This window comes from Conger conger, chromosome 8, assembly GCF_963514075.1.
Source record: "Conger conger chromosome 8, fConCon1.1, whole genome shotgun sequence".
Lineage (NCBI taxonomy): Eukaryota > Metazoa > Chordata > Actinopteri > Anguilliformes > Congridae > Conger > Conger conger.
In genome coordinates, this window is record NC_083767.1 from 6,725,341 (window position 1) to 6,752,030 (window position 26,690).

Consider the following 26,690-nt stretch of genomic DNA (forward strand, 5'->3'; position numbering starts at 1 on the left):
GCCAGATGGAGGATTAAGAGAAAGCTTGCGACGGCGCGGAGGAGAGACAGCAGGGAGGAGATGGAGTGAGGGAGGAGGAGAGAGAGAGAGAGAGGGGGGAGGGGATGGAGTGATGGAGGAGGAGAGAGAGAGGGGGGAGGGGAGGAGATGGAGTGATGGAGGAGGAGAGAGAGAGGGGAGGGGATGGAGTGAGGGAGGAGGAGAGAGAGAGAGGGGAGGAGCTGGAGTGATGGAGGAGGAGAGAGAGAGAGGGGAGGGGATGGAGTGATGGAGGAGGAGAGAGAGAGAGAGGGGAGGAGATGGAGTGATGGAGGAGGAGAGAGAGAGAGGGGAGGGGATGGAGTGAGGGAGGAGGAGAGAGAGGGGAGGAGCTGGAGTGATGGAGGAGGAGAGAGAGAGAGGGGGGAGGGGATGGAGTGATGGAGGAGGAGAGAGAGATGGGAGGGGATGGAGTGATGGAGGAGGAGAGAGAGAGAGGGGGGAGGGGATGGAGTGATGGAGGAGGAGAGAGAGAGAGGGGGGAGGGGATGGAGTGATGGAGGAGGAGAGAGAGATGGGAGGGGATGGAGTGAGGGAGGAGGAGAGAGAGAGAGAGAGAGAGAGAGAGAATGAGAGAGAGAACAACACGGACCCCTGCGGTGCGGGAGATTGCAGCTGAAGTGTTTGCCACTCTGTGCAGGGGAGTGGGGGGGGGGGGGGGGGGGGTAATGGTGCCGAACCTTCCCCCGGGATGGTGCCCCTCACTGACCCCCTCAGGCAGAGCAGCCACTGCATTCCCACGCCAGCTCCTCCGCACGGCTGCACTCTCACAGATAAAGGCCTGAAAAGGGCCTAAAAAGGTACAAATACCGCTGGGGCAGTCACCTATAGGTACATAACATTGTAGCCAGCAATATATAATTAACATGTACCTGTGTTGCTTGGGACATGTGCTCATGTGTACCCAAAGATAACGTTACTGCACTTTCAGGGGTAAATTGGAGAAATGTGAATTTGAACCTTGAAGAACAAAATGTACCTCCACTGTCACTTTATTTCTGAGAGAGTACAGAACACTCCCACTGCATACACACAGTCCTTACACCACGCCCGTATGTGTGTCTGTGTGTCTGTGTGTCCGATCCAGCGACTGACTCTGGGCTGCAATGGAGTACAAGGCCAGACGACTGCCAGACGACTGCTCATACCTCCTGAGCCAATGTCGCCCCACTGTAATTCCAGCATAACTGTTGGAGAACTTGACTTGTACGTCAAGTCCCAGGCTAAGCACTGTCGTTGTACCCTCGCGCAAACATACGCAACCAGAACTGATTCACTACACTATCTTTATCGACGGATACTGTGCAGAAACGCAGAAGTCACTCTGGATACAAGTGTCTGCAAAATGCCTGCAATTTTAATGTGTGTACTGACAGCACAATACAAGCGGAAAAACCTTTTTAAGGCTGCAGACATCGGTTTCCATCCGCTGGGGCTTATCAGAAGGCAGAGCATCAGTTCAGCTACACACACCCCAGGCCCATCGTGCCGAACAAGGGCGTACTGAGATTGGGACGTTTCACGCCAGGCAGAGCGAAGCTTACATCTCTTACACAGCCAGCGGGAGGTTCAGGCGTGTCAGAGACGCGAAACCCTGAGAGACGGGCAAACACCTGACGGCAACTGACATGATTCTCTTCAACAGCAGTCTTTCTGCAGCCGTCCTAGCGCAGGGTGAAGACACGCTAGCTTCAGGGGACGCAGCGAAAACATACAGCTCGCAGCAGGGAATCCAGGCATCTCTCAGCCAATGAGACACACAGCAGCTACCTTCTCAAAATATGATGTGTGAAGAACATCACACGGGTGTTAAAATGAGAACACAAGCCTGATCTACATCAAACATGACCATGGAGTATAACCCACTCTGGGACGCTGCTGATCAGTGATCATCAAATCACGGTCCTCGAGGGGCTGAGACCTGCTGGTTTTCCACCCTCCCTGGGAGTCAGGTGCGGAGACCGTCTGGCCAATCAGGAGCACTAATCGTTCAGTTACCTCCCCGGGAGAAAGCAAGACCAGGGCCGGACTTCAGCGGATTTCAGCGCCTGATGATTCCCTGCTGGAGATCATTCCGGAACAATGGAGATGAGATGGAATGCGTAACGGCACAGAAGACTGCCAGACAGCCGGATGAAAGACGACCGCCACACATATTTCCCACAAGCCAAAGGGGGACAGAGAATGATGAAGACACATCTCTCATAATGGGAACAGCACAGTACAAACGCCTGTGCAAATACTTTCAACTTGTCTGCGCTTTGCTGAGTAATTGGGCACTGCCACAGATGTAGGGAGCACTATAAACAGTGGCATACATATTTAATAAAAGTATTAAAGGGAGGAAAGTGGAAGGAAAATACAAACTATATTTTATGGAATATATAAATATATTTGATTTCAGCGTGTCTGTAAGCAGAAGGAAAGGCACCTCTGTCTGCAGAGTAATCTTTCTGTCGGGGTCTAATGAGAACTGCAGACCAGACGTTGGTCTGAAACGGGCCCATTTTCTAACAGGAGGCCACATGTGCCCTAATGGCACACTCGCAAATTAAAAAACCATTATGAACCCCGAGTAAATGAATCGCCTCTATTTATGCCTCATGCACCAACAGAACAGAGTCACCTTGCAGTCAATTTATTGGCAAAAAAACAACATTTTTATTCTTTTTTTATTCCCGGGGAATGTCGCAAACATCTGCTGTCTCTTTCACAGCTTGTTCTTCCAGTGAATTAACTTTAAACTAATTACAGACTTATCAGATACTATACTCATTAAAATATTAATAATCAATAAGATAAATATCGATAAAATATGTTAATGTAAAAAAATAATTTGGACTGCTAGATACCAGAGGCAAAGTTTATTTATTTATTTATTTACAGCCTAATTGTTTTGAAAAATACATGTGATGGTGTATAAACATGTTATACACAGTTAAACTAACATTAGTTACACATGTATAAAATGTTTATAGCACACTTGCAGATGCTTTCATTTTTATATGCAAAACTGAGCTTCACATTCATATTTAAAATTTGAATATTTACACCGAGTTAAAATTTATCAGTGAATATTACCACAACAACAATAGAGGGAATAAAACAGGCTTTGGAATAATCTGAGCATCACTCAGTGCACTTATAAAATAAAATCGGTTTAAACTGGTTTTACAGAGCCGAGGAAAAGGTCACCCAAGACACGGGAGGACGCGGAGCCTGTGGGTAGGTCTCGCGCAATAAGGCTTTGTTTACCTCTATTGGGCTTGGTCCGGCTCCAGTTCGAGCGAGGACGGGGTATTTTTACACCGTTCGGACCACACAATGAGCCGCGGAGGCTGAGTGATGTCTCGTCCGGGGGAAGAGATAACAGGGATAGGATAACAAAGAGACCGAGCGCGTACAGGTGCTTCTGTGTGTACATCTGCCGTCGCATACAAATGAATGGAACAGAAGCGTTTGTCAGTTGCATGCCCTACACGACGACAAAAGGCAGTATGCCACAATGGCCCATGTGTATAACTAGTTATCTAGCCAAGCAGCTTGTATGCATGACTATTTATCGAGTTTGTACAGTAATATAGGTTACAAAGCTGGTTGGTCACTGATATCGGAGCTACTGGGTTTAAACAATCAAGTAAATCATTCCAAGATTAAGGACTTTTGTTCAGACTGCGACATTTCCAGGGTGTCAGTTTGTTATTACATTATCCTCAGAAAAAAAACCCAACATCTTTGCTGAGTAAACCGATTAGTTTAATTCTGTTTCTGAACGAAAAACCTGCGGCTGTTCCCTTTCGATCGTCTGTCTGTGCGCTTCCGGAATATTCCCTGTCATTTACAACCCCGCTGGAAAATCACGAGACAACATGAAAGTGGAGAAGCAATTACACATATTTTATTTATTCTAAGTGAGCAGTATTTCATTCAAATAGGATTTTAAGCACTCGACAAGCTCTCGGGCCGTAAGCTCTTGGAGGAGTCGTATGTCTCCCCGTCGGCAGACGGTTACTGAACAGAGAAGCCCGCTCGCTTGAAACAACACTCTTAATTGCGTATCGGATAGATTAAGCGTCTGTGAGTTCTGATAAATGGCGTAGCCACGGTGGCTGCTAAGGTAATTTCGCCCAGCCAGGTTTCAGAATAGGGGGAAGAATAGTCCCCGAGCACAAGACCTGTCAATTTACACACAAAAATAAATCGCACATCACCACCTCGCACGTCTTTCAATTCATAAGTCTTTAGTTTAAGCGCATGTGAAGCCCTTCTGTCTCAGCTTATTGTGAAATAAATGGAGCCTGGAATATTGGCCTTTAGGGCATGGAGACCAAGCTAATCTATGGCTAAAAATATAAACTCTGATCTCTTAGCGAGCAAAAAAGCCACATTTAACACTGCAGGTAAGAATGTACTGTTCTGCAGCGCCAAAATACACCGTATATTTATCAGGGAACTGTGCTTTTCAAATGTGATTTTATCATAAACTGAATTTTAAACGATGGTTGAGTTTAGTAACTCAATTTCTGATGATGGGTACAACCAAAATTATTCAAAATAAAGTAAAACCAAAATAAGTCATTTAAAAAAATAGCTTTAAATACATATTGTGAGGGACATGCAGGTAGCAACCATTCTGTTTTGCTAAGACATCCCAGTAACCCAGCAACCCAACACAGGCTACATCAGGTGCAGCTCATCCATTAATGAAGAAAGGACATCCCAGCATGCAACGGTCATGAATAAACATGCTGCAGAGGTCTGGCTGGCTGCGATTAGGGTCGGTGTGGCTGAAATCAGAGACCTCACTACGACTTTGAAAGAGGGGTGATTACTGGAGTCAGGGGTCAAGTGGCGGGCACTTCAGTGAGACAACAGAGCTGGCAGGTTTCACATACCCTGGTCCCTGGATGCCTGGGACACTCAGGAGCAGTGCCGGAGGGAGAGTTCCCCCACACGCCCCCCACAGCAGGAGCTACGCTCTCACTTCAGCAAGCTCGCTCGTTTCACACTGGTGATTAAAATGTCATATTTCTAAACTCATTTGGAAGCTCCGCTTTTCGAAGCCAAGCGGGAGACTGAACGCAGCGCGTGCGGAGGGGAGATAAAAGGGAGAGCACCGTTTCCGACGGATCCTTTTTCCCTTTTTTTTCTTAAACAAAGATCAATCCACTCCTGAATACACAATCCCTTCTCTAGCACAAACCCTGTGTACATTTCTCTTTCCCAGTAATTAAACTGACAATCTTACTTTTTATGTCAAGTAGCTTGTTTAAGTTACTTTTTGCTTTGAAATGGCTTTACCCCATTGGCAAGTAAAACTCTCACCACATTGCCATTATTTTTGTCTTAATTTGCAGTAATAGTAATAGTCAAAGTCTAAATCTAAGACTGAAACGGTTGTTAAGACGGCCTTATTTTTTGTTTTTTTTGCAGTGTACTGCGAGTGCCAGTCTTGAGCCACTGGTTGATCTCTCCCACAGTAAATCCCTCTTACACGCCAGACAAAGTTTGACACCGTTCTTTGAGTTCTGCTGGAAGATAATTCACTTTTGGGAGTGGAGAGCAGCAGTCTCCGCTGAGAAAACTTTTCACAAAATATTTTCGCCCAAGCAGTTGTCATGGAGAATAAGATAAATGTAACAACCATCGGGCAGGGTATTAGAAGAGGCAATCGAAAAGTATGCCTCTCAACTGCTCAATTTTGATGAAAGCACATTCACTGGTGCCATATATCCCAACTGTCAAAAGAAAATCTACTGTGTCTATCCTAAAGCAAACTTTAAACAGATAAATAACACTAAGCAATCGTCTGGCTTCATTCAATATTAACACTGTTGTGTGTCATTTTAACGCTTCATCACATACAGGAAGCCATAAAGCGGACCTCATAATATCTGCCCAAGGCCAGTGATTAATCTTGTTCCTTACTGCCCTCCAGTGTGCATAAGTGGCCGTACAAAATTGGCCACCAATTTACTGAATAATCAGAACCGAACCAGCTCAAACAACTGCTTGCTTGTGCGAATCTACTGCCCTCATGTGGGCACTTAGAGAACCGCAACCAAATTCCCCACAATCTTTTATAGCGATCAAGTGCATCGAATCATTACAATTACATTAAACTACTCAAAGCCTATGACCCCCTTTGTTTAAATGAGTATAACAGTGACATTACACATGAGTGTAAAATGTTATGCCTATATCTGTGTGCACGTATGAGATAATTTAACGATTTAATCGGTGAAGGTGTTAGGGAACAGACAGAGCTCTGAAGAGAAGCTTCTTTAATTTCCTCGTGGAAATTATCATGCTGCGAACTACGCGACTTTGCATAAAATTTAAACAATTTGCAGCAGAAATGCCCTCCCCGTCAAGCTCTGGGGAAATAAAACCCGTTTTGTTTACACTCGTTTAATTTAAATGTTAATCCGCAGGAAAGTGGGAACAAAAGCCAGCAATGATTAAGTCGTGTTCACGGAAAAGATAAATTGGAACTGCGCGATTTAAATAATACACAGCCAATCAAATGCATAATTAAAAAGCCAAATTGAAGATGGAGAGAGAGAGGAGCGGAGAAGAGGGGAACGGGACAGTCCCCTGCTGGATTTTGGGAACAGAGCCAGGGGCACGTGACTGGTAAGGCCTAGAATACCCGGGGCAGTAGCAGGTTGGCCCACTTTACTTTACACTCACACCAGTGACCTGGGACGACAAGGATGCTCCAGTCATCAGAAAAACAGCACTGCGCAATGAGAGCAGTGATCTCATTGAGATCAGCCAGTGAGCTGCAGTTATCACACACAGAAGCACTGTTTGAGCTGCAGTTATCACACACAGAAGCACTGTTTGAGCTGCAGTTATCACACACAGAAGCACTGTTTGAGCTTCAGTCAGTCGCACAGAACGGAGCAAGCCTCAGTTACCACACAGGCCAGAGCACTGACAGAGGTTCAGTCATGACTGACAGAACTGACTGGTCTTCAGTTATCAGACCCAAGCACGAAGGCTCAGTCCAGACGGCTTCAGTCATCACAGAAAGGGCTAGCGCCGACCCACATTTCAATATTAAAACATCATCCGATGAGAACCAGGTAGAGTCGGCACCAAAGAGCGGACTGTTACATGTGAGTAATCACTGTCACAGAGTAATTAACACACAGCCTGTTCACAGAGTAGACCGGTGTGACTCAATTGTACATCAGCGACTATCACATTAATTCAATTTCTAAAAGACTGAGGAGTGAGGAATGAGTCACTCAGAAGCGAGTAACATCTTGCTTTCACATCGCACGGTCGTGAAGGGACCAGAATGCTGGGTATTTCATGCATTTCTTTATTTATTTTTTATTTTTTTTAAATGTGTTTTCTTTAAAGACACACTCACACTGCCCTGCAGCGAGGTTCTATATCAGACACTCACAGGCTGCACGCACACTCAATCCACACAACCGGAGGGTTGCCAGTTCAATTCCCATCGCCGCTGATGCCTGGAGCCCTGTACCCAGCCCGAATCACCCGGGTAACGCACACAGCCGCGCGAGAGCACTGCATGTCGAAACATAAATCCGCGTTAGTCGCTCGCGATAAGAGCGTCTGACAAACGGCAGAATGGAGAAGCGGAGAGCAGCAGATGGCGGCACGCCTGGGCGTCCTCACCCTTTCCGGACCGGAGGACCGCAGTGAGGAATATCGCCGGGCATTCGGGCCGAGGAAAACCACTTAACCCTCCGAGGCAACGCCGCTCAACCCCTCGCCCTGCTGGCCGCAGTGTCTGCAGGCGTTTGCTTCAACTGTGCGCTACACCACCCGATTTTTGTGATTTTGGAAGTAATCTGTACATTACTCTCAGACATACAGGGTACAAGGTACGGTGGAGGTACATTTCTTCGGTCTTTAAGGAACACATATTCCAAATGTACCCAGCAGGTACAATAATGTTCTATTTGGGTATCGTTAAGCAATTTATTTTACAAGTAACAAAGGTAGAAATTAATGATGTATCGCTGGCTTGGGGTGCAATTGTACGTACCTACAGGGTACCACCCAACTGACAAGCATATGTACCTTCAGGCACTGTTAGTACCTTTAGGCACTGTTAGCACCTTTTTGTCCACACTGAATTGACTTTAATTTGCGATTCCACCTGTGCAGCTGGACAAGAGTAAGGTCCTGCCTGACCAGCAGGGGTCACTGGAGAGCAACCTGGTGACTCTCCAGCAGATGGCCCCTTCCCCCTGCAGCCTGTCTGAGCTGAGAAACATGAGAACTGATAATATACAGACCCTGAGCTGAGACATGAGATAATATACAGACCCTGAGTTTAGCTACATGTGATAATCTACAGACCACGAGCTGAGACATGAGATAATATACAGACCATGAGCTGAGCTACATGTGATAATATACAGACCATGAGCTGAGAAACATGTGATAATATACAGACCCTGAGCTGAGACATGTGATAATATACAGACCCTGAGCTGAGACATGTGATAATCTACAGACCATGAGCTGAGACATGTGATAATCTACAGACCATGAGCTGAGACATGAGATAATATACAGACCCTGAGCTTAGCTACATGTGATAATCTACAGACCATGAGCTGAGACATGAGATAATATACAGACCATGAGCTGAGCTACATGTGATAATATACAGACCATGAGCTGAGAAACATGTGATAATATACAGACCCTGAGCTGAGACATGTGATAATCTACAGACCATGAGCTGAGATGTGATAATATACAGACCCTGAGCTGAGACATGTGATAATCTACAGACCATGAGCTGAGACATGTGATAATCTACAGACCATGAGCTGAGACATGTGATAATCTACAGACCATGAGCTGAGCTACATGTGATAATATACAGACCCTGAACTGAGCTACATGTGGTCTGATGATGCACAGGCCCGAGCACTGGTCTGGGACTGAGAGAGATTTAAGGAGCGTGAACAGGACACTGCCCACTCAGGGACCCCGGGGCCAGGCCACCTGTTCCCTCCTCCTCCTGCACACAGGGCCTAGGGGTGAGGTAACCAGCAGCAACACATCCCCTCTCCCTTTCTCTGTCTCTCCCTCATCTCTCCCTCTATCGCTCTCTCCCTCGCTCTCTCTCCATCTATCTCTATCACCATCTCTCTCTCCATCGCACCCTCCATCTATCTCTCTATCACCATCTCTCTCTCCCTCGCTATCTATCCCTCTCACTTGCTTACCATATCTCTTCTACCATATCTCTCTGTTACACTATCTCTCCCTTTCTGTCTCGCCATCTCTCTCCCTCTCTTGCTCTACCTCTCTCAACCAGTATTTCTCTCTCCCTTTCTCCTTCTCCTCCTCTATCTTTCCCTCTCCCTCCCCCTCCATCTCTCCCTCTCCCTTTCTTCCTCTCTCATTCTCTCCCTCCCACCACAAGAGCGGCGATGCTTTTAGCGAACACTTTAGCCAGGACAGATGAGTCATCTCTAATCCTCTCTGCGGGAACATGCCATTTTGTGTTGTTTGTCATTCACATGCAAATGCCCCCGAATCTGCACCTACAAAAGTGGCCACTTCTAGCTGACCCAGAAATAAAACATAATAAATAATGACGATAATAGTTGGCAACTTTTAATGGAGCTGGGGACAGAAAAGCCCCGCTACGGTTTGAGCCCCGGTTCTGTATCCGCGGCCGCGGCTCCAGCTCGAGCGCTTTTTAAGAGCGCGTCTGTGCGGCGAGGGGTTGGGCGAGATGCGAGCCGCTCGTCGGCGAGGCGGTTACGCGTCGCCCCCGGCGATTAATGAGCGCCGTTAGGGTGGGTGGCGGAGCGGCACTTCGGCAGCGCCGGCTCAATTAATCAAACTCATCGAGACGCTCAGACGCGCTCCGTATTAACTTCGCGAGCAGGATCTGCCGTTTTTCGCCAGCCTCCCCTCTCAGCACTTGAAAAGGCACTCGACGGTCCTGCATAATGCATGAGACCAGCGCTGTGCAAACTCAGCCCACTGGTGTACTCTGCACAGCAAACCTCTCCATCACGGAAGCCTGTTGAATCAAAGTGCACTTCACTTCTTTGACTTTGACCAGAAATGCTTTCGTTTTCAGTGACTGGGGGTGCATTTCACCATGCAGGAACACCAAGATAACTGCACCAGGGCTCCAGGTTTTACTCAGGGGCGTTAACCAGCTAACTCAGTAATCCTGCTTTGTGGGTTTTGCTCAGTGCAGTTATCCAGCTAACTCAGTAATCCTGCTTTGTGGATTTTACTCAGTGCAGTTATCTAGCTAACTCAGTAATCCTGCTTTGTGGGTTTTACTCAGTGCAGTTAACCAGCTAACTCAGTAATCCTGCTTTGTGATACAGGCACAAGGTTTCCACACCTTCAGCATGTAACCTCAATAAAGAGCATCATTTGCCTTTTAAACATAAAAGAAAATGAGTATTGGTTGACCTGCAGCACTAACTCTTGGCATTTTAACATTTATACTCAATGCCATGCATTGCCATTTATTACATAATCATAACAGGGGAAATAATCCCTGAATAGATATTAAATGTAAGTGTGTTAAGTGTTAATATTAAGTGTCTTATTACCAATAATAAAAGACAATTTAAGGATTACAATTGCTGTATGCCAGACAAATGGTTTAGAGATCACAATTTGAGGATATAAATGACTGCTCTGAGCACATTTTAATTCCCTACAAACCATGTTTGTGCTCATCACAAAACACAGCTAAATATTTTAGCTGAAATTGAGATCATCCTTCTTTTTTTAGTTGAAGCTGAATGTTCCTTTACCCCGTTGACCATTTTAGAGTCATACAGTTACACAACTCATTGCCCCGACAAAGCACATCAGCCCAGCATTTAAAATTCAGAAGTTGCCTCAAGCAAACAATAAATGGGCAAACAAAACAATATTCTCCATCCCTCATAAGCAGATCCTAGTGCTGCGGGGTCGTGCAGTGACAAAGATGTTTTTAAAAGCAGGATTCTGCGGGCGGCTCTTGTATAAGCCACTCGGGGAAACGGACCACGTTCACAACTTCATGTTCTCCCCCTCCCCCCCCACCCCACCTCCAGAATCTGCTTGCAGTGCAGCGAAATGTCCTCGGCATGATCTATCACCGTGAGAGTTAAACTCGCTCCCCATTTATTTAGCTTTCAACCCTTTTCACTACGCGCCTTTAAAAATAGGCTAAGAACAGGTCATTATGATCTCTGAGAGAATACCACAAGGTATCAGCACTGAACAAATGCCAAACACATCCTGTTGCCTCGAGAAAACAGACATAAGAATAAAAATGAGGCTGTTGATGTGTCCCTGAAATGCTGCTCTTTAGTACAGGGGAAAATTCAGCTCAGAGCTGTCCAATTTCTTACACAGTTGGTTTGTATCGTTGTTTTAAAGAGGATTACTATGACGACCACAAGCGTTTCAGCGATTATGATTTTTGGACAAAGCGACTGTTGAACACAATCATATGGATACAGAGGAGAGCGCAAACACACACACACGCACACACGCACACACACACGCACACACGCACACACACACGCACACACACACAGACACACACGCACACACACACACACGCACACACACTTAATCAATTACAGGAGACGAGCAATGTGACGAGTAGTTTAGCGCAAATCAGAGAGAATCCATCCTTTTCCAATTCAGTCCTAATCAGCAGTATAAAACAACCAGAGAAAAACTAACTGTTAGCACTGAAGAGACGGCCCCTGTGGTTCAGTACGGTTAATTACGAGAGCCCCCAGCAGGAGGCAGACCCAGAGGTTTCCCAGACCACCGTTCCCCCCCCTAGCGGGAGGGGGGGCGCAGCAAACGTTCTTTCCCAGCCCACCTTTACCCCCCTGCCCACCGTTCCCCCCCCTGCCTACCTTTCCTCTTGGTTCTCTGCTTGGGCTGAAGAGAGAAGATCACCATCAACGCTCCCATTCTTCCTCTGCGGTGTGTGTGAGCGAGCGTGCGCAAGTGTGTGTGTGCGCGCGTGTGTGTGTGAGAGAGCAAGCGTGTGTGTGTGTGTGTGTGTGTGAGAGAGAGCGAGCGTGTGTGTGTGTGAGAGAGAGAGAGAGAGAGAGAGAGAGAGAGAGCGAGCGTGTGTGGGGATGACTGAGCGTGTGTGAGTGTGTGTGCGCGCGCGCGAGGGAGTGTGTGTGTCTGTCCTCTCCCGCTGCTCAGGTTGGCGGAGTTCACACTTTGTTAGCGCGAGCGTTGCCCTTCTCACCGTTCCTCCAAACAAACTCTCCACAGAGTGCGGAGCGGACCGTGTGTGACTGCACACCACCAGCAGGCAGAGGGGAGCGCAGACAGGAGGGCCGCCTCTCTGCTCTGAATATCAATTTTGATGCACACTCTCTCTCCCCCCCGCTACTCCAGAACCGTTCTTTTTGTGGGTTTTTTTTTTTTTTTCTAAACAAAAGCAGAGGGTGCTAATTTGTACCAGTTGAGCACTTTGATTAATTGAGCTCGGCATCAGCTGAAAACACGCAAGCCGCTCTGTGCAACAGCGCCCACTCAACACCCGGCTTCCCTCTGATACAGGGCACAAACAGTGCCGTTGGCTGTGCGACTGGTCCCCCCCCACCCAAGCGGGAAAACCTGTTGACTTAATTGCTGTGTGTTTGTGGTTTGAGCGACGGGGAGCAGAGCGTGAGAGGCGAGGATAGAGCCGTTTCAATCACTGCCCCGAGACGCAGAGCCTATCATTAAAGCACAGGCAATGCCGTACACGCTTCTGTTAAATTACACACTCCTATAGAAAATAATACACGTATAGGAGTCTCTCAATTCCACTACTTTCCACCCCGAGTACTTTGTTCTAGCACATCTACCGACAGTTTCTGTAATTACCAACATATTGCAGGTGTTATAAAGAGTCGTCTTGCGGGCGATATAAAGTGGCAGTGTGATTGGAATCCGTCAGGGCACCAGCAGTGCCTGAGAAATTGTCTTGTGCGAGCAAACGCCGCACTCTTTCTCCATAAGACCACAGGCAACGCTGCCGGGGCCTTGCAGTCCATAAAATTAAAGGCTTTGAAGAAGGAGACCACTGAATCACTCTATCAGTGCATACAATCAGGCTCCGCATCCCATCCTCCCCAGCCAATCAGCCCAAGCTCCTGTGGTTTTCACACACACACGCGGTGGCAACTGTGAGGGACCTGTTGCGTCTACGCGCATCCTTTCTGCCCGTGCGCGGTCCCTCGAGTGGAGCAGCCTCTTCGTCGGAGACGCTCCCAGATTGAAGGCTCCTTTGAGACGCACAATGGCTTTTTCAGATGGTGACAATACAGGATAACAGCGCGATGAACGTCAAAAGAGACAAACAAAAGCCTTCGTCGAAAAACAACTGCCTTCGTACATACAAAAAAAGCGCACCCTCCCCGTGCCTTTACCCCTCCCCCCCCATCTCACCCCGCTCCTTCATGAGCTCCGAGAGCCTAGTCCAATTCCAAGTAAATCACAGCCATCAAGTGGCAATTCCCCCCTGTCTCCCGCCTCCCCCGGTCCATATCTCTATGGCATTCGGGGGCCCACGTCTTCCAGAGGCCTTCAGGGAAAATCCCCACAGACGCTCGAGAACGGCGTGTTCATTACGAGGGAAGATGTGTCAGGCGCTCGGTGCCCTCCTGGACCGGTCCGGCATATGGAGGATAACCAAGCGTGATGCTAACCGCTAAGCTAGGGGACTTAACGCGGTGATGGCATTCTGTCCTCGGTCCCGCTCAAACTGAAGGTCACATGACCTCCGCCCCAACCCTGGCCCCCCACACTAAATCCAGGCTTTGCCGTGATTGGCTCAGAAGAGGCCCGGCCGGGGACACTAAGGCGTCGCAATGCAACCTTTCCCCCCCAAACTCTCGTCCCAGGGATTAAGAGCTGATGAACACGACCAGACCCACTTCCGTCAGATACAAAGACAAATCGTCTTCTCGCTGCGTAATTATTCCTCAAGTTCCACAGGAGCCGCGGCTCGGAAGAACCAGGGGACGCATCTAAAGCTTTAAATCCCGGCGAGGGGGGGGGAAAGTCAAATTGACATTCCGACTCCGGCATTAATCCGGCAGATTAGAAGCTTTAACAGCGGGAGTTTGCACAGAACAGGGATTATCATTCACCTGCACACAATCGCGCGTGGATATAACAACGCCAGACCGCCAAATCCGCGGAAACGCCGCGGAACATTACCGAGGAGGCTACTGTACGCCTTCTCTTGTGCAGCTTGCAATATTGAAAAGTTCTCACCTTTGTATGCAGACGGCACACATGCCCAGACTACAATGACATTTAAAAAGTGTATGAGCCAGCGCAGCAGACCAGCGGTGTTCAATCTTCGCCAAAAAAGGGCAGGCGTGGGCGTGGGTGCAGGTTTTTTGTTCTAACCCAGCACTAACACACCTAATTCTACTTAGAGGTCTTGGCGGAAGGCCACAATTAGTTAATTAGTTGCAGCAAGGGCTGTAATAACAGAATAAAACAAAAAACCCTCTTTGGGAAGATTAGGCACCCCTGCAGCACCTGATGAAGTGGACTCTAAAAGTGATATGCGGTCGGCAGTAATCGGCCTTCGCTCTCAGCGAGCGCCCCTCAATCTCTCGCGCTTCCGGAAGAATCCTAAAACCTGGCAGCCGAGAGAACGCGCACCCGCGAAGGCGGGCGGAAACGCTTTGATAAGCGAATCCCATTTAGATACGAGGAGCGCATACGGGAACGCCAGGGGAAGGCTGAGGGTATAATCCCGCGTTTAAAATTCGCGAGCCGGCGGCGGGGACGTGGAAGAGTAAGTCCAGGAGGGATTACGCGTGACTGACAGCGCACCGTGCAAATACACCCAGAGCAAGGTTTCGCATCGGGCCCGTCAAAGTATAGCCGTTTTATTCTGTGAAATGGGTAAGTAAGACCAAGGGAAAAAGTCACTCTGAGCACTCTTCCAGTCATTTAGATTCACTTTGTTGCAATTACAGCACTCATTTAAAATATACTAAAGTGGATGCAGAAGAGCGGGTTGCGTAGAAATAATTTGAATGCTTCGAATGAAAAGTAGGTTGCTCTGACATTTCGAAAAACACATTTTCCAAACACCATACAATGTTTTCAGTGCAGGAAAAAAATGCTAGACAGGCTACTTATACATTTATCTCTAAATTGCTAAACCAATATGCTGGCAGAAAGATTTGGACACCAAAAGGATGAAGAAAATCGCAGATGCCATTTTGTGGATTCGCAATTTCCTGCAACTGAAACCGACATTTCTCTACTGTGGTTATGGAGAGTAATTACTCGACCAGTCGTACAATAGCACTTTATGACTAACTCAGTTTGCATCATAAGGAAGTCCTGTATTATCTGAGCCTAAGTGCACATTTCACATGGAAGGACTCCAACTGACAGTATTCGTGTTATAAAGGGACAATTTTTTTCAGTTTGCATCCGAGGCAGACAGAGAACGAGACGTTCCCGGAATGATATTCCCAGAACAACCACCGGATGGCAGCAGAGAGCTCACTAGACAGAGGGGTACATGTTGTATTGAATAGCAGGGTACACTGTACACAGAGAACACTGCACATCTTTCTTTTGACCAATCGAATGTCTGCTAAACTCAGCAACACTAAAACAGGATGTAGATCAACTGCATAGTTCTGCTGGCTACACTTCAGAAACAACGAAAGCTGTTGATGCATTGCACTGTTGCATCAGTGTCACACACACAAAAAAATACACACATGCACGTAGACATACACGCAAGCACACACTCAATGCCCCCCCCCCCCCCAAAAAAAAAACACAGGCACACACACGCAGGCACACACACACACACACACACACACACACACACACAGGCACAGACATGCACACAGACACAAGCACGCAGGTGCACACAAACACACATACACAGACACACACACACACACACACACAGGCACATGCTCGCAGGTGCACACACACACATACACACACAGGCAGACAGGCACACAGACACACACACACACACACACACACACACACAGGCAGACACACACACACACACAGGCACACAGGCACACGCACACAGGTGCGCACACACACATACACACACAGGCAGACAGGCACACACACACACACACACACAAAGGCACACGCACACAGGTGCGCGCACACACATACACACACAGGCAGACAGGCACAAACACAGGCACACACACACACACGCACACGCGCACACACACACACACACACACACACACACACAGCTGCAGTGTCTGTATTAACGCTGGCTGATCTGTCATGGACTCTGCTGCTCCACTGGGGCCAGCAGAGGGGAGTGAGCATCAGAAGATGAGCCCTGCAGGCCACAGTGAATATGAATCAGGCTCATCACTCTGCCTCCCAGAGCTCATTCTGTTACCCTCCTGCCCCAGCGCTGCGCCCCTCTGACACTACACAACGGCCCTCTGTAATCACCTCAACCAGAGGGGTACAAAACCCGCGCATGTACACCTGGGGTGACCAACCTACCGTCCTGTAGGGTTTCACTCCAACCCTGACAAAGCACACCTCATTCAACAGCTAAACCAGGGCTGCCCAACCCTGTTCCTGGAGATCTACCGTCCTGTAGGGTTTTCCCAGAGGTCCTCTTGAGCTACTAATTAGCAGAGTCAGGTGTGCAAAATTAGGGTTGGAGAGAAAACCGACAGGATGGTAGAGCTACAGGGCTGCTGACCACTGATGTACACTGATCTGCCTACACACATTGCAATCAGACCTGGGTAAAAAACATATTGAAATACTCTACTCTACACTTTACTGAGATTGCCTGGTGTTGGAAGTACCCATCAACTATTCTCAGAAAGTGCAAATTCTGCCTTTGGGTCCTCTTGGTTGGCTCAATTTAAGCAGGCAAGATCAATAGAGTACGGAAAAGTATTTGAATAACAATTTTGAATTGGGTCATTTTCCTCTCTCTCTGGCTCCCACCATTTTGCATCAGTTCTGTTTAACCTTTGTTTAGACAGTTAGGGTTTAAATACGGGTGACCTGACCATTTAGCCCTTATTTAAACAGATCAGCTGTGAGGCATTGATGACCAGGGGGAAGATGGGGTTTGGAATGCAGGGGGTTGTGTAGCCAACCAGACGTAGGGGGTGATTAGGTGACCAGATGCAGACAGTTTGGAGGAATTTAGCCAGGACAGACGGGTTAATGTTTAAAACACTGCTTTCTCAGAAGGAGGTATATTTAAAGGACCCATACTGTCCACCTCTCCAGTGTTTTATTTTATCGCTATATAGGTTTTCATGCCCATTCCCCAACGCCTCTCATGAGCTTTACCAAGAACAGGCTGTTTAAATTTTTTTTTTACTAAAATAAAAGAGAACTGGCTAGCTCCGCAACAAATTGAACGCCTTCTGTGCCGAGTGCTTCGATATGTTCCGGCAACAAGGTGGGCTGTGCTAAAGTCAGACATATGCAAATGAGCATGTAGTTGTCACATCATACGGTTATGCAAGTCAAAAACTGCTAGTTTAAATACTCCATTTTTTAATACGGATAGTGTGGATTTCTCTGGGGACTGAGCGTTTTGATACTATCACAGTGTTTTTATAACACCTTCCCACGTAGTGAGGGAAATGTCATTTTCCACAATATGGGACCTTTAAGGATGACAGCGAGACAGAACCTTGGTTTAACGTCTCAGCAGAAGGAGGCTCAGCACAGTGCCTCCGTCGCTTTGTTCGGGGTGCTGGCTTTTCCATTCGCTCCAAAGGCAAGATCGCCCCCTGGTGGCCCATTAACGCAAATTCCAGCAGCAACGTTGCATTCATAGGAAGTCTCCCAACCAAGTACGAACTAAAGCCCTCGCACACTTTAACCAGCAGTTTAACACAAGGGCACAGAGTGGTGGGTCTGTGAGATATTAAACCAAGTGCTCAGCTCAGGTCTTATGATGGTATGTGCTGTATAAAATAAATCACGAGTCAGGTGAGTCATGTGTATCTCCGATCAATTAGCAAAATGTTAGCTCGTAAGCCAGTTGCGATGAGAAAAAAACCCAGATAGGAACACTGCTGTGGTACCCACGAGGAAGGTAATTAACCTGCACTGCTTCAGCTTATGCACTCAGTGAGCACTTTATTAGATATATTAGACATATTGGTCTTCTACTGCTATAGCCTATCCCTTTGACGCATTGTGTGTTCAAAGATGCTCTTCTGCATACCACTGTTGTAATATGTGATTACCAGTAGGCTATATAATGGAAATAATTGAAATAATTATCATTGCTGATTAAAAGAAACAGTAATTATGTCTTCACATGTACATTGATGTTATATGTATCACGCAAAGAGGGACATTTTCGTCGATACATAATTTGTGTCAGTAGGCCCTACTGTAGCTATCTTTTTAACTAGTGTCACGTAATTACCATGACAAGATTGTTCAAGTTGCGTTATGCCATTCTGCTCATTACAGACGGGCGTAAGAAAAAGAAGGAAATGCAGTACCCCAGGGATCGCAGTCTGCAGTTTTCCTGCTTGGGGGATTTATATGAAAGACAAACTGAACAGCACACGATACACGAAAACTGTAAAGTACCCAAACTTGTGCCTTAGACCTGTGTTGAGCAGGTGGGTGGCAAAATAGTGAAATGGGGGTCTGTCTGATCAGGAAATTGCAGTAAGCTACACCGAAACAACAGATATCTGACTGACACTCCCCGAGCAATGGCTCTCCTCCCACTCCCGCGTGTCCAGACATTTCCGGCGGCATCTGGACCGTCCGCAAAATGCAAAAAATCAACGGCACGCCAGCTCGCTACACAGCACGCCGGCTGGACAACATGGCCCGCAATCTCATCAAATCTGGACTAACAAACAGCCTGTATCTCAAAACATGTTACGTGACCTGTAATACATGAAAAAAGACATTTCATTTTTTTATTGCATCTTTGAAGCATAGAGCGCACATAGAAGCGGCGTAAAAGAACGAACAGCAACTAAAATAGCGACATGCGAAATGGCGAAAATAAAACCGAGAAAATTACGCAAGGAAAAGAAACGCAGTAAAAATGAGACACGAAACCAGAAAAGAAAATGGTAACAGCAGCATCACAACAGCGCGAGAGGGCACAGCAAACCGCAAAACTTTGGGAAAAGAACACAAATATTCACAAAGAACAGAAAAGTTCCCGTATTTGCATAATCACAGAAAAGTCCATAAATGTAAATATATAAAAAAATACTTTCTCATTAAAGCTCCCTGGCTACATTTCCAACCTTCGGCGAGGCTTTCGCCGAATGGCGGCTCTCTCTTCCACGCTCCAGTAACTCAACAAAACAACAAAGTAATGTTGTGCTGTGGCCCTCTGCACGAATGCTCGTTATGTTCAGAAACTGAACTCTCGCTTAGCAACCCATCAGCATGCGGAAGGTACGTCCTGCAGTCCACAGATGTTTCAGACTAGTCCTGGAATATCTACACTCCAACTCTAACAAAGAGCACCTCATTCAACAGCTAGAGCAGGGCTGCCCAACCCTATTCCTGGAGATCCACCATCCTGTAGGTTTTCACTCCGACCGTAACAAAGCACACCTCACTCAACAGCTGGAGATCTTGTTGAATCAGGAGTAGAATCAGGTGGGAAAACCTACAGGACTGTAGACCTCCACGAACAGGGTTGGGCAGCCCTGAACTGGCCACTTTACTTCTGATTCAAAAAAGATCTGCAGGTGGATCATAATATAGAACTAATGGCTAAAGGCACCACTAGGGGGCAGTATAAGATCACTAATCACTCCATATTTTCTTCTGCTCCAGCGGTAGACAATACTCAAGATTTTGAAGAATAACAAAAGCAAAATTGTCTAAAACGTCGTGTGAAAATAACATGCAAGTATATGGAAATACAGTTCAGATAAATATGACTTCAACACGGCAAGATTTCGCTCAGAACACAATCCGTTCTGAACGCCCTTCCCCGCTTCAGCCAGCAGAGGGTGCCGTTGGCACGTCAGTGAAACCGCCGCGGGTCTCAGGAGGCTCATGGGAAATTTGACGAGGCCTGAAAGGGCAGGAGCAGAGCAGAGAGGTCGGGGACGATCAGCGGATTCACGTCTTATATCCTCTAACAGCTCGTACATCACCGTTACCGTGTCCTCCAAACCAGCACTGCTCATTAATCACTGGGCCTGTACATTACCGGTCCATAGGCTGTGTGTGCACAGCGCAACCACGCAGAGACGCGCAGAAATATTACTCATCATATCTCACTTTATTTTTTTTATAAACAGCTACTGTGTTTTTTTCTCTCAGGCTTCTCCTGGGACAAGGTGAAGCCAGGCTAGAATTTGTTTGCGAGTACAACTTTTTTTTTTTTCTTCATATGCGTTTTTAAATTCTTTCCACAAATGCCATGGTCCTTTAGAGAAATATATATGCTGAAAAGAGATCAGGATCACCTGTGTGTCGCTCCCAAAGAGAGAGAGATGTCCTTTCTTGAGTACATGCATTTTTAACTTCCTACCTGAGGAGAACTTGGCAGCGTTGGGAGTGAAGCCTCGGAACTCTGTCTCGGATAAAAATAAACCCGCATCGCTAATCTGCGGTAAAACAACGACGGTCTGTCACCGTTGCTTCTTAAAGAAAAGGGTTTCCGTTGCCAAAATACTCTTAGAGCAGGCTACTTCAGACGTCTGACGTCCGCGGAACCACATCAGACGTGGCGGTGGTTGGGGGGGGGGGGGGGGCGGATCGATTGCACTTTAGGAAGGGCCTGGAAGCACTTAAAACATTTAGCGTTTTGTGTTGTTCGGAGAATATTCTCAAAATGTCACTCCGCCCGTCAGGCTTGCGAGCTCGGTTTGCCGGAGTTTAATCACGCAGGAGGCACTTTGCAATCAAGAAAACAGCCTGCTGCTTCTCGTTTCAGCAGAATGGCAGCTTTTAGGCACGATGAGATGATCAGATGTACCAGCCAACGAGCTGCCAAATCCTGGCAGCCAAAGCAGGGCCCTGTACGCAGGACCGTTCTATTTAACAGGCCGGTTCCATGCACAAATCCAGCCCATCCCACAGCACGTGAATGCATTCACTGCCTTTTTGTTCACGGAGAATAATATCCTATTATTCAGAGGCATTGAAGAGGGGTAGCTAGGGATCAAATCCGGACTCAGAAAGCGGACTGTGGCCGGTAGCTCCAGAGGGTGACGGTTCGTTACTGGAGGGATCAGTTGTTATGGCTCTGCATTTCATCACCCATACTGGTCAATTGGGCACACGTGGACTCATAGGGTAATGTACATGCTGTATGGTGTATGTTAGGTGTATGTGCTAGATTGTCACATCATATTGTATATGATGTATGCTACAAGGTGTATGTCTTATGTCATATGATGTATGCTGTATGGTTTGTCCTGTATGGTACTGTATATGCTGTATGGTGTATGGTACTGTGTGTGCTGTATGGTGTATGCTGTATGGTACTGTTTGTGCTGAATGGTGTATGCTGTATGGTATTGTATATGGTGTATGTTGTATGGTACTGTATGCGCTGTATGCTGTATGGTGTATGCTGTATGGTTTGTGCTGTATGGTGTATGCTGTATGGTTTGTGCTGTATGGTACTGAATATGGTGGATGCTGTATGGTACTGTATGTGCTGTATGGTGTATGCTGTATGGTTTGTGCTGTATGGTGTATGCTGTATGGTTTGTGCTGTATGGTACTGTATATGGTGTATGCTATATGGTACTGTTTGTGCTGTATGGTGTATGGTACTGTTTGTGCTGTATGGTACTGTATATGGTGTATGCTGTATGGTACTGGTTGTGCTGTATGGTGTATAGTACTGTTTGTGCTGTATGGTACTGTATATGGTGTATGCTGTATGGTACTGTTTGTGCTGTATGGTGTATGCTGTATGGTACTGTTTGTGCTGTATGGTGTATGCTGTATGGTACTGTTTGTGCTGTATGGTACTGCATATGGTGTATGCTGTATGGTACTGTATGTGCTGTATGGTGTATGCTGTATGGTTTGTGCTGCATGGTGTATGCTGTATGGTTTGTGCTGTATGGTACTGCATATGGTGTATGCTGTATGGTACTGGTTGTGCTGTATGGTGTATGGTACTGTTTGTGCTGTATGGTACTGTATATGGTGTATGCTATATGGTACTGTTTGTGCTGTATGGTGTATGGTACTGTTTGTGCTGTATGGTACTGTATATGGTGTATGCTGTATGGTACTGTTTGTGCTGTATGGTGTATGCTGTATGGTACTGTTTGTGCTGTATGGTGTATGCTGTATGGTACTGGTGGTGCTGTATGGTGTATGGTACTGTTTGTGCTGCATTGTGTATGCTGTACGCTGTATGGTTTGTGCTGCATGGTCTGATGCTACACCAGACTGCCCTGGCCCATAATGAGGCTGACTCGCACGCAGCCCTGCTCTGGATAAGGGTCCGTTTCTCTGGCCACTGAGCCGGCACGCTGACGCACGGTGGTACGCGGAGGGCACCTGGTTACCCCGCCGGGTTACCGCCGCAGGTGGGCCGCGCAGAGAGAGGGCTTCCCGCGTAAGGCAGCCGTGAGCCCCGCGGTCTCCAGGCAACCGCGGCCAGCCGTGGGAGAGCAGGCCCGCCGCCTACCGCTCGGTCACGCTCTGATGCTCAGACCCCGTGCCTGGCCCCTGTACCTGGCCCCCGTACCTGGCCCCCGTACCTGGCCCGGGACAGCAGTGCGGCAGCTGGGGACAGTCCCCATGCACCTGCTCCCCCCGCCTGATTAGCGCAGGTCCACCCCCCTGGCCCACCCCCCTGCCCCCCTCCTCTCCTCAGGGTCCCAGCATCAGGAGTAGACATTTATAACTGGCGGTTTATCTCTGGGCACTGCCACAGCCAGGATAAAACCGGATGTTACACGGGAGACACACTACACACGGGAGACACGGGACACACAGGAGACACGCGACACAGAGCATTTGTCTGTCGACGTAAAAAAAATGCTATCAGAATAGGAATAAACCTTACATAATGCACAGCACATGGATATACAGATGCATTGCAAGACTAAACCAGAAAACCTCTGTCCTTTGAGTGTAAAGAAAGATGTAAAGAAATACTAGCTTTTAACTGAGCGAAAGGCATAGGAGCAAATTGATTCCAGGGCTCTGTCAAAGGCTGTTCCCCACCCAGATACTGTAGAAAAGGTGTTTGATTTGGTTTTTAATCCCACAATGCAGCAGTCTACTGCACACCTACAATCCCTTCTACATTTCCCAGCTGAGATTGCCTTTGATGAATCATCTATATAAAAAAAAAAACATGCTTTGTATTGCCTGGCTATTGTTCAGGGGAAAAAAACAGTGCAGTATTGCTAACATAGTACCTAGGTGCATTTATCCTTATGAAACTTCTTGCTGAAGACAAAACTACAGAAGATGAATCTTCTGATACAGTTCTCAGTGCATTAGCAACAGGCACAGATACTGTGTGTGTATTATTTATAATTGTGTTCTGAAATTAGATCCTCTAAATTCAACTGTCGGGCGAGCATCAACTCCGTCTGGGACCTGGCTGTTGCCACAGGGTGTATGTACACGTGTGTGAGAGTTTAAGATTAGATACGCCTTCCGGCTTATGCAGAACAAATACCGCATTGTTTTCTTTCTCCCGGATATGTCCGTCCATAACGACATCATTCTAAGCAGAAAGCAAAGCACGGAAACTCGCATATCGACCAGGAATCAATACTCTACTAGTCCGAGCATCCGAGAGGACATCAGTTCTGATTTATAAATAAAAAGGATCACACTCAACTAATGAGCATTGAATACTACAGTAAGTGTTCTTTAAAAAATAATTTTAAAAAGAGCCTAAGACCAAGGAGAGAGAGTTAATTATCGTGAATTTAATACCAACAAAAAAGAAAACAATGACATACTATAAACGCAATATTATGTGCACGTAAGCGCTTATGTTCCAAGAAGCCCACAGGCAACCGTGATGGATATCATCTTTCCACAATGTACGACAACGAGCCACAAATCAAACACAAGAGTATCTACAGAAATATTAAGTTCAGGTTCACCGGAACAGGGAATTAGTTACCATATTTGTTTTATGAGTTATACCCAAAAATAGAAGGCGCCGTCTCTCCAGGACGACCCCAGGGGGTTTAGGGTACTGATAGAGCGTCATTAGCAGGCGCTACGCCGCAGCGCGGCAGGCTAAGATAGGCAATCTGCGGTTTCCACGGAACAGATTAATCAATCACCATTCCGCTGCCTGTCTGCGGCGAAGCCGCGGGACGGAAAACCGCCGTGCCGGTGATTAACGGAATCGGGGAGCAGGCTTAAAAGCCTGGGACAAACGCGGAACGCACACTTTCCTGAGTTATGAGCGCAACAAAATAAAAAATATGATAAAAACTGAGACCTTATGAGACCGTCCTCGCTTGTTTATTTCACGAGACGCATTCGGATGACGGTAACAGAAAAGCCCACAAAAGTGTACAGTTTGTTTGTTTTTTTCACTCAATATTTTCACATTTCACAGATTTACAGCTTTTCTTCTATTGAAATATATATTTTAATGGATGCAATAAACGGGTCCTTCTTTTAAACGACGACATATAAATCAAGACGACCACCTCATGACGTGCTTTTAAAATGTCAGATTGCCATAAAGCATCTCACAATATTTGCACAGAGTAAAGAAATAAAGCACATATAAACCATATGCACACGTCGACACGCGTGACGTGCTTATTTTGAGTCCTCTTTCTGATAGGTTGAGAATCTGACAGAACTGCAGCATGTTGACACCACGTATTTTTGGTTTTAGCGTTTAGCAGACACTTTTATCCAGAGACCTAGACAGATTATGTTTCTATGCCTTTGTACCACTGGGTATTTCACTGAAGCAATTCTGATTAAGTACCTTGATACAAGCAGCGATGCCCCATTAGGAATTGAACATGCAACCCAGTCCCCTAGCCATTATACAACACCTGGGCTGCCCATCCTTGTTCCTGGAGATCTACAGTGCGCAAAACACACACACATCAATCAACAGCTAGAGATCTTGCTGAGCTGCTAATTAGCAGAATGAGGTGTGCTTCGTTAGGGTTGGAGTGAAACCAACAGGATGGCAGGTCTCCAGGAACTGGGTTGGGCAGCCCTGCACTACATGCACACTGTTTGACTCTTAGATGAACTCGGACTCAGCGAGTCAACAACAGCATAACTGAACAAGCCACTACATTCAACAGAATCCTGGTGCAGGAACCAACAACTACACTAATGGTCGATGGACTACTGTACATGTAATCAAATGGTCCCCTAATATTACAGTAATAATGCTACACATATTATATAATGCCATTAAAGCAGCTGATCAGAAAATTCCAGAATATATCCACTGCAAGTCGGAATTTGATATGCCGTTGACATTTCAATATCAAAAGGTTGCCACTAAGTTGGTACTTCAACTCAAGTGGTTACAATTTCAAACTTGTGTTAATATGTGAGCAAATTTCCTTCCAGGTGTCGGAGATGTATAACAGCATTAGACATGTTGGACACATCAGCAGTCTCCCAGAATGATGGGTGGACGTTTCAGCTTCCTGCGTAACACCAGAGGGCCACCCACGAGCAGTTTAATACACTCCCTGGTGAAAGTCTTGGCCTCTCTCACCCCTGCATGCGGTTTTATGGAGTCTGTAATCTTCCTCTCCGTGTCTCTCTAATTGCCTCTCCAAGGAAAGGGTGGCTTCGCCCTGTCAATCACGCCAACGGGCGTTGTGGGGGATTGAGTCCTGATGTCATTCGTCATGTGGACACCTGTATGAACGTCATTCCTACGCGTTTAAAAGTCCGATGTTGCCACTGATTCTGGGACTGACATACTGGCCTACTGTAGGCTAGCACAGGAGGGAGAGCTAGCCAATGTCATGGGACTGACATACTGTAGGCTAGCGCGGGACAGAGAGGGGGCGACAGAGAGGGGGCGACATGGCTCAGGCAGTAAGAGCAGTCGTCTGGCAGTCGGAGGGTTGCCGGTTCGATCCCCCGTCTGGGCTGTGTCGAAGTGTCCTTGAGCAAGACACCTAACCCCCATTTGCTCCTGACGAGCTGCTCGGTGCCTTGCATGGCAGCCAATCGCCGTTGGTGTGTGAGTGTGTGTATGAATGGGTGAATGAGAAGCATCAATTGTACAGCGCTTTGGATAAAGGCGCTATATAAATTCCAACCATTTACCATTTAGCTAGCCAATGTCATGGGACTGTCATACTGTAGGCTAGCGCGGGACGGAGAGCTAGCTGATGTCATGGGACTGACATACTCTAGGTAGCACGGGTCGGGGAGGCTAGCGTGGGACTGGCAGTAAGCATCATGAGTATTGATCTCTTGTGACACCGCCAATGAATCTGCTCTGTTTTTAAACTCCATAGTCACTTCTCTTCAGACTATCGTCAGGTTATTCTTCACCACCTTCAAAAGCAATTAATTTTCGGATCGCACGAGTGTCAGACCAGACGTCCCATCTCGCCCTCGTTTCAGCATCACCTTGCAGCAGTTGACACTGGAACAGCGAGGCTTTTTCTCAGCCCAAGACTCTCAGCTGTAAAGACTCTCGGCTGTAAAGA

General features: G+C 47.0%; 1 protein-coding gene across 1 annotated transcript in view; it reads right to left on the bottom strand.

The window, feature by feature from the left end:
* Positions 1-12,030, bottom strand: part of kcnip4a (potassium voltage-gated channel interacting protein 4a) — a 97,637-nt gene extending 85,607 nt beyond the window's left edge. Inside the window, exon 1 of the mRNA XM_061252909.1 lies at positions 11,940-12,030. Coding sequence (XP_061108893.1) covers positions 11,940-11,997 — 58 coding nt within the window. The 5' untranslated portion in view covers positions 11,998-12,030. The remainder of the gene's footprint in view (positions 1-11,939) is intronic.
* Positions 12,031-26,690: the final 14,660 nt, after the last annotated feature.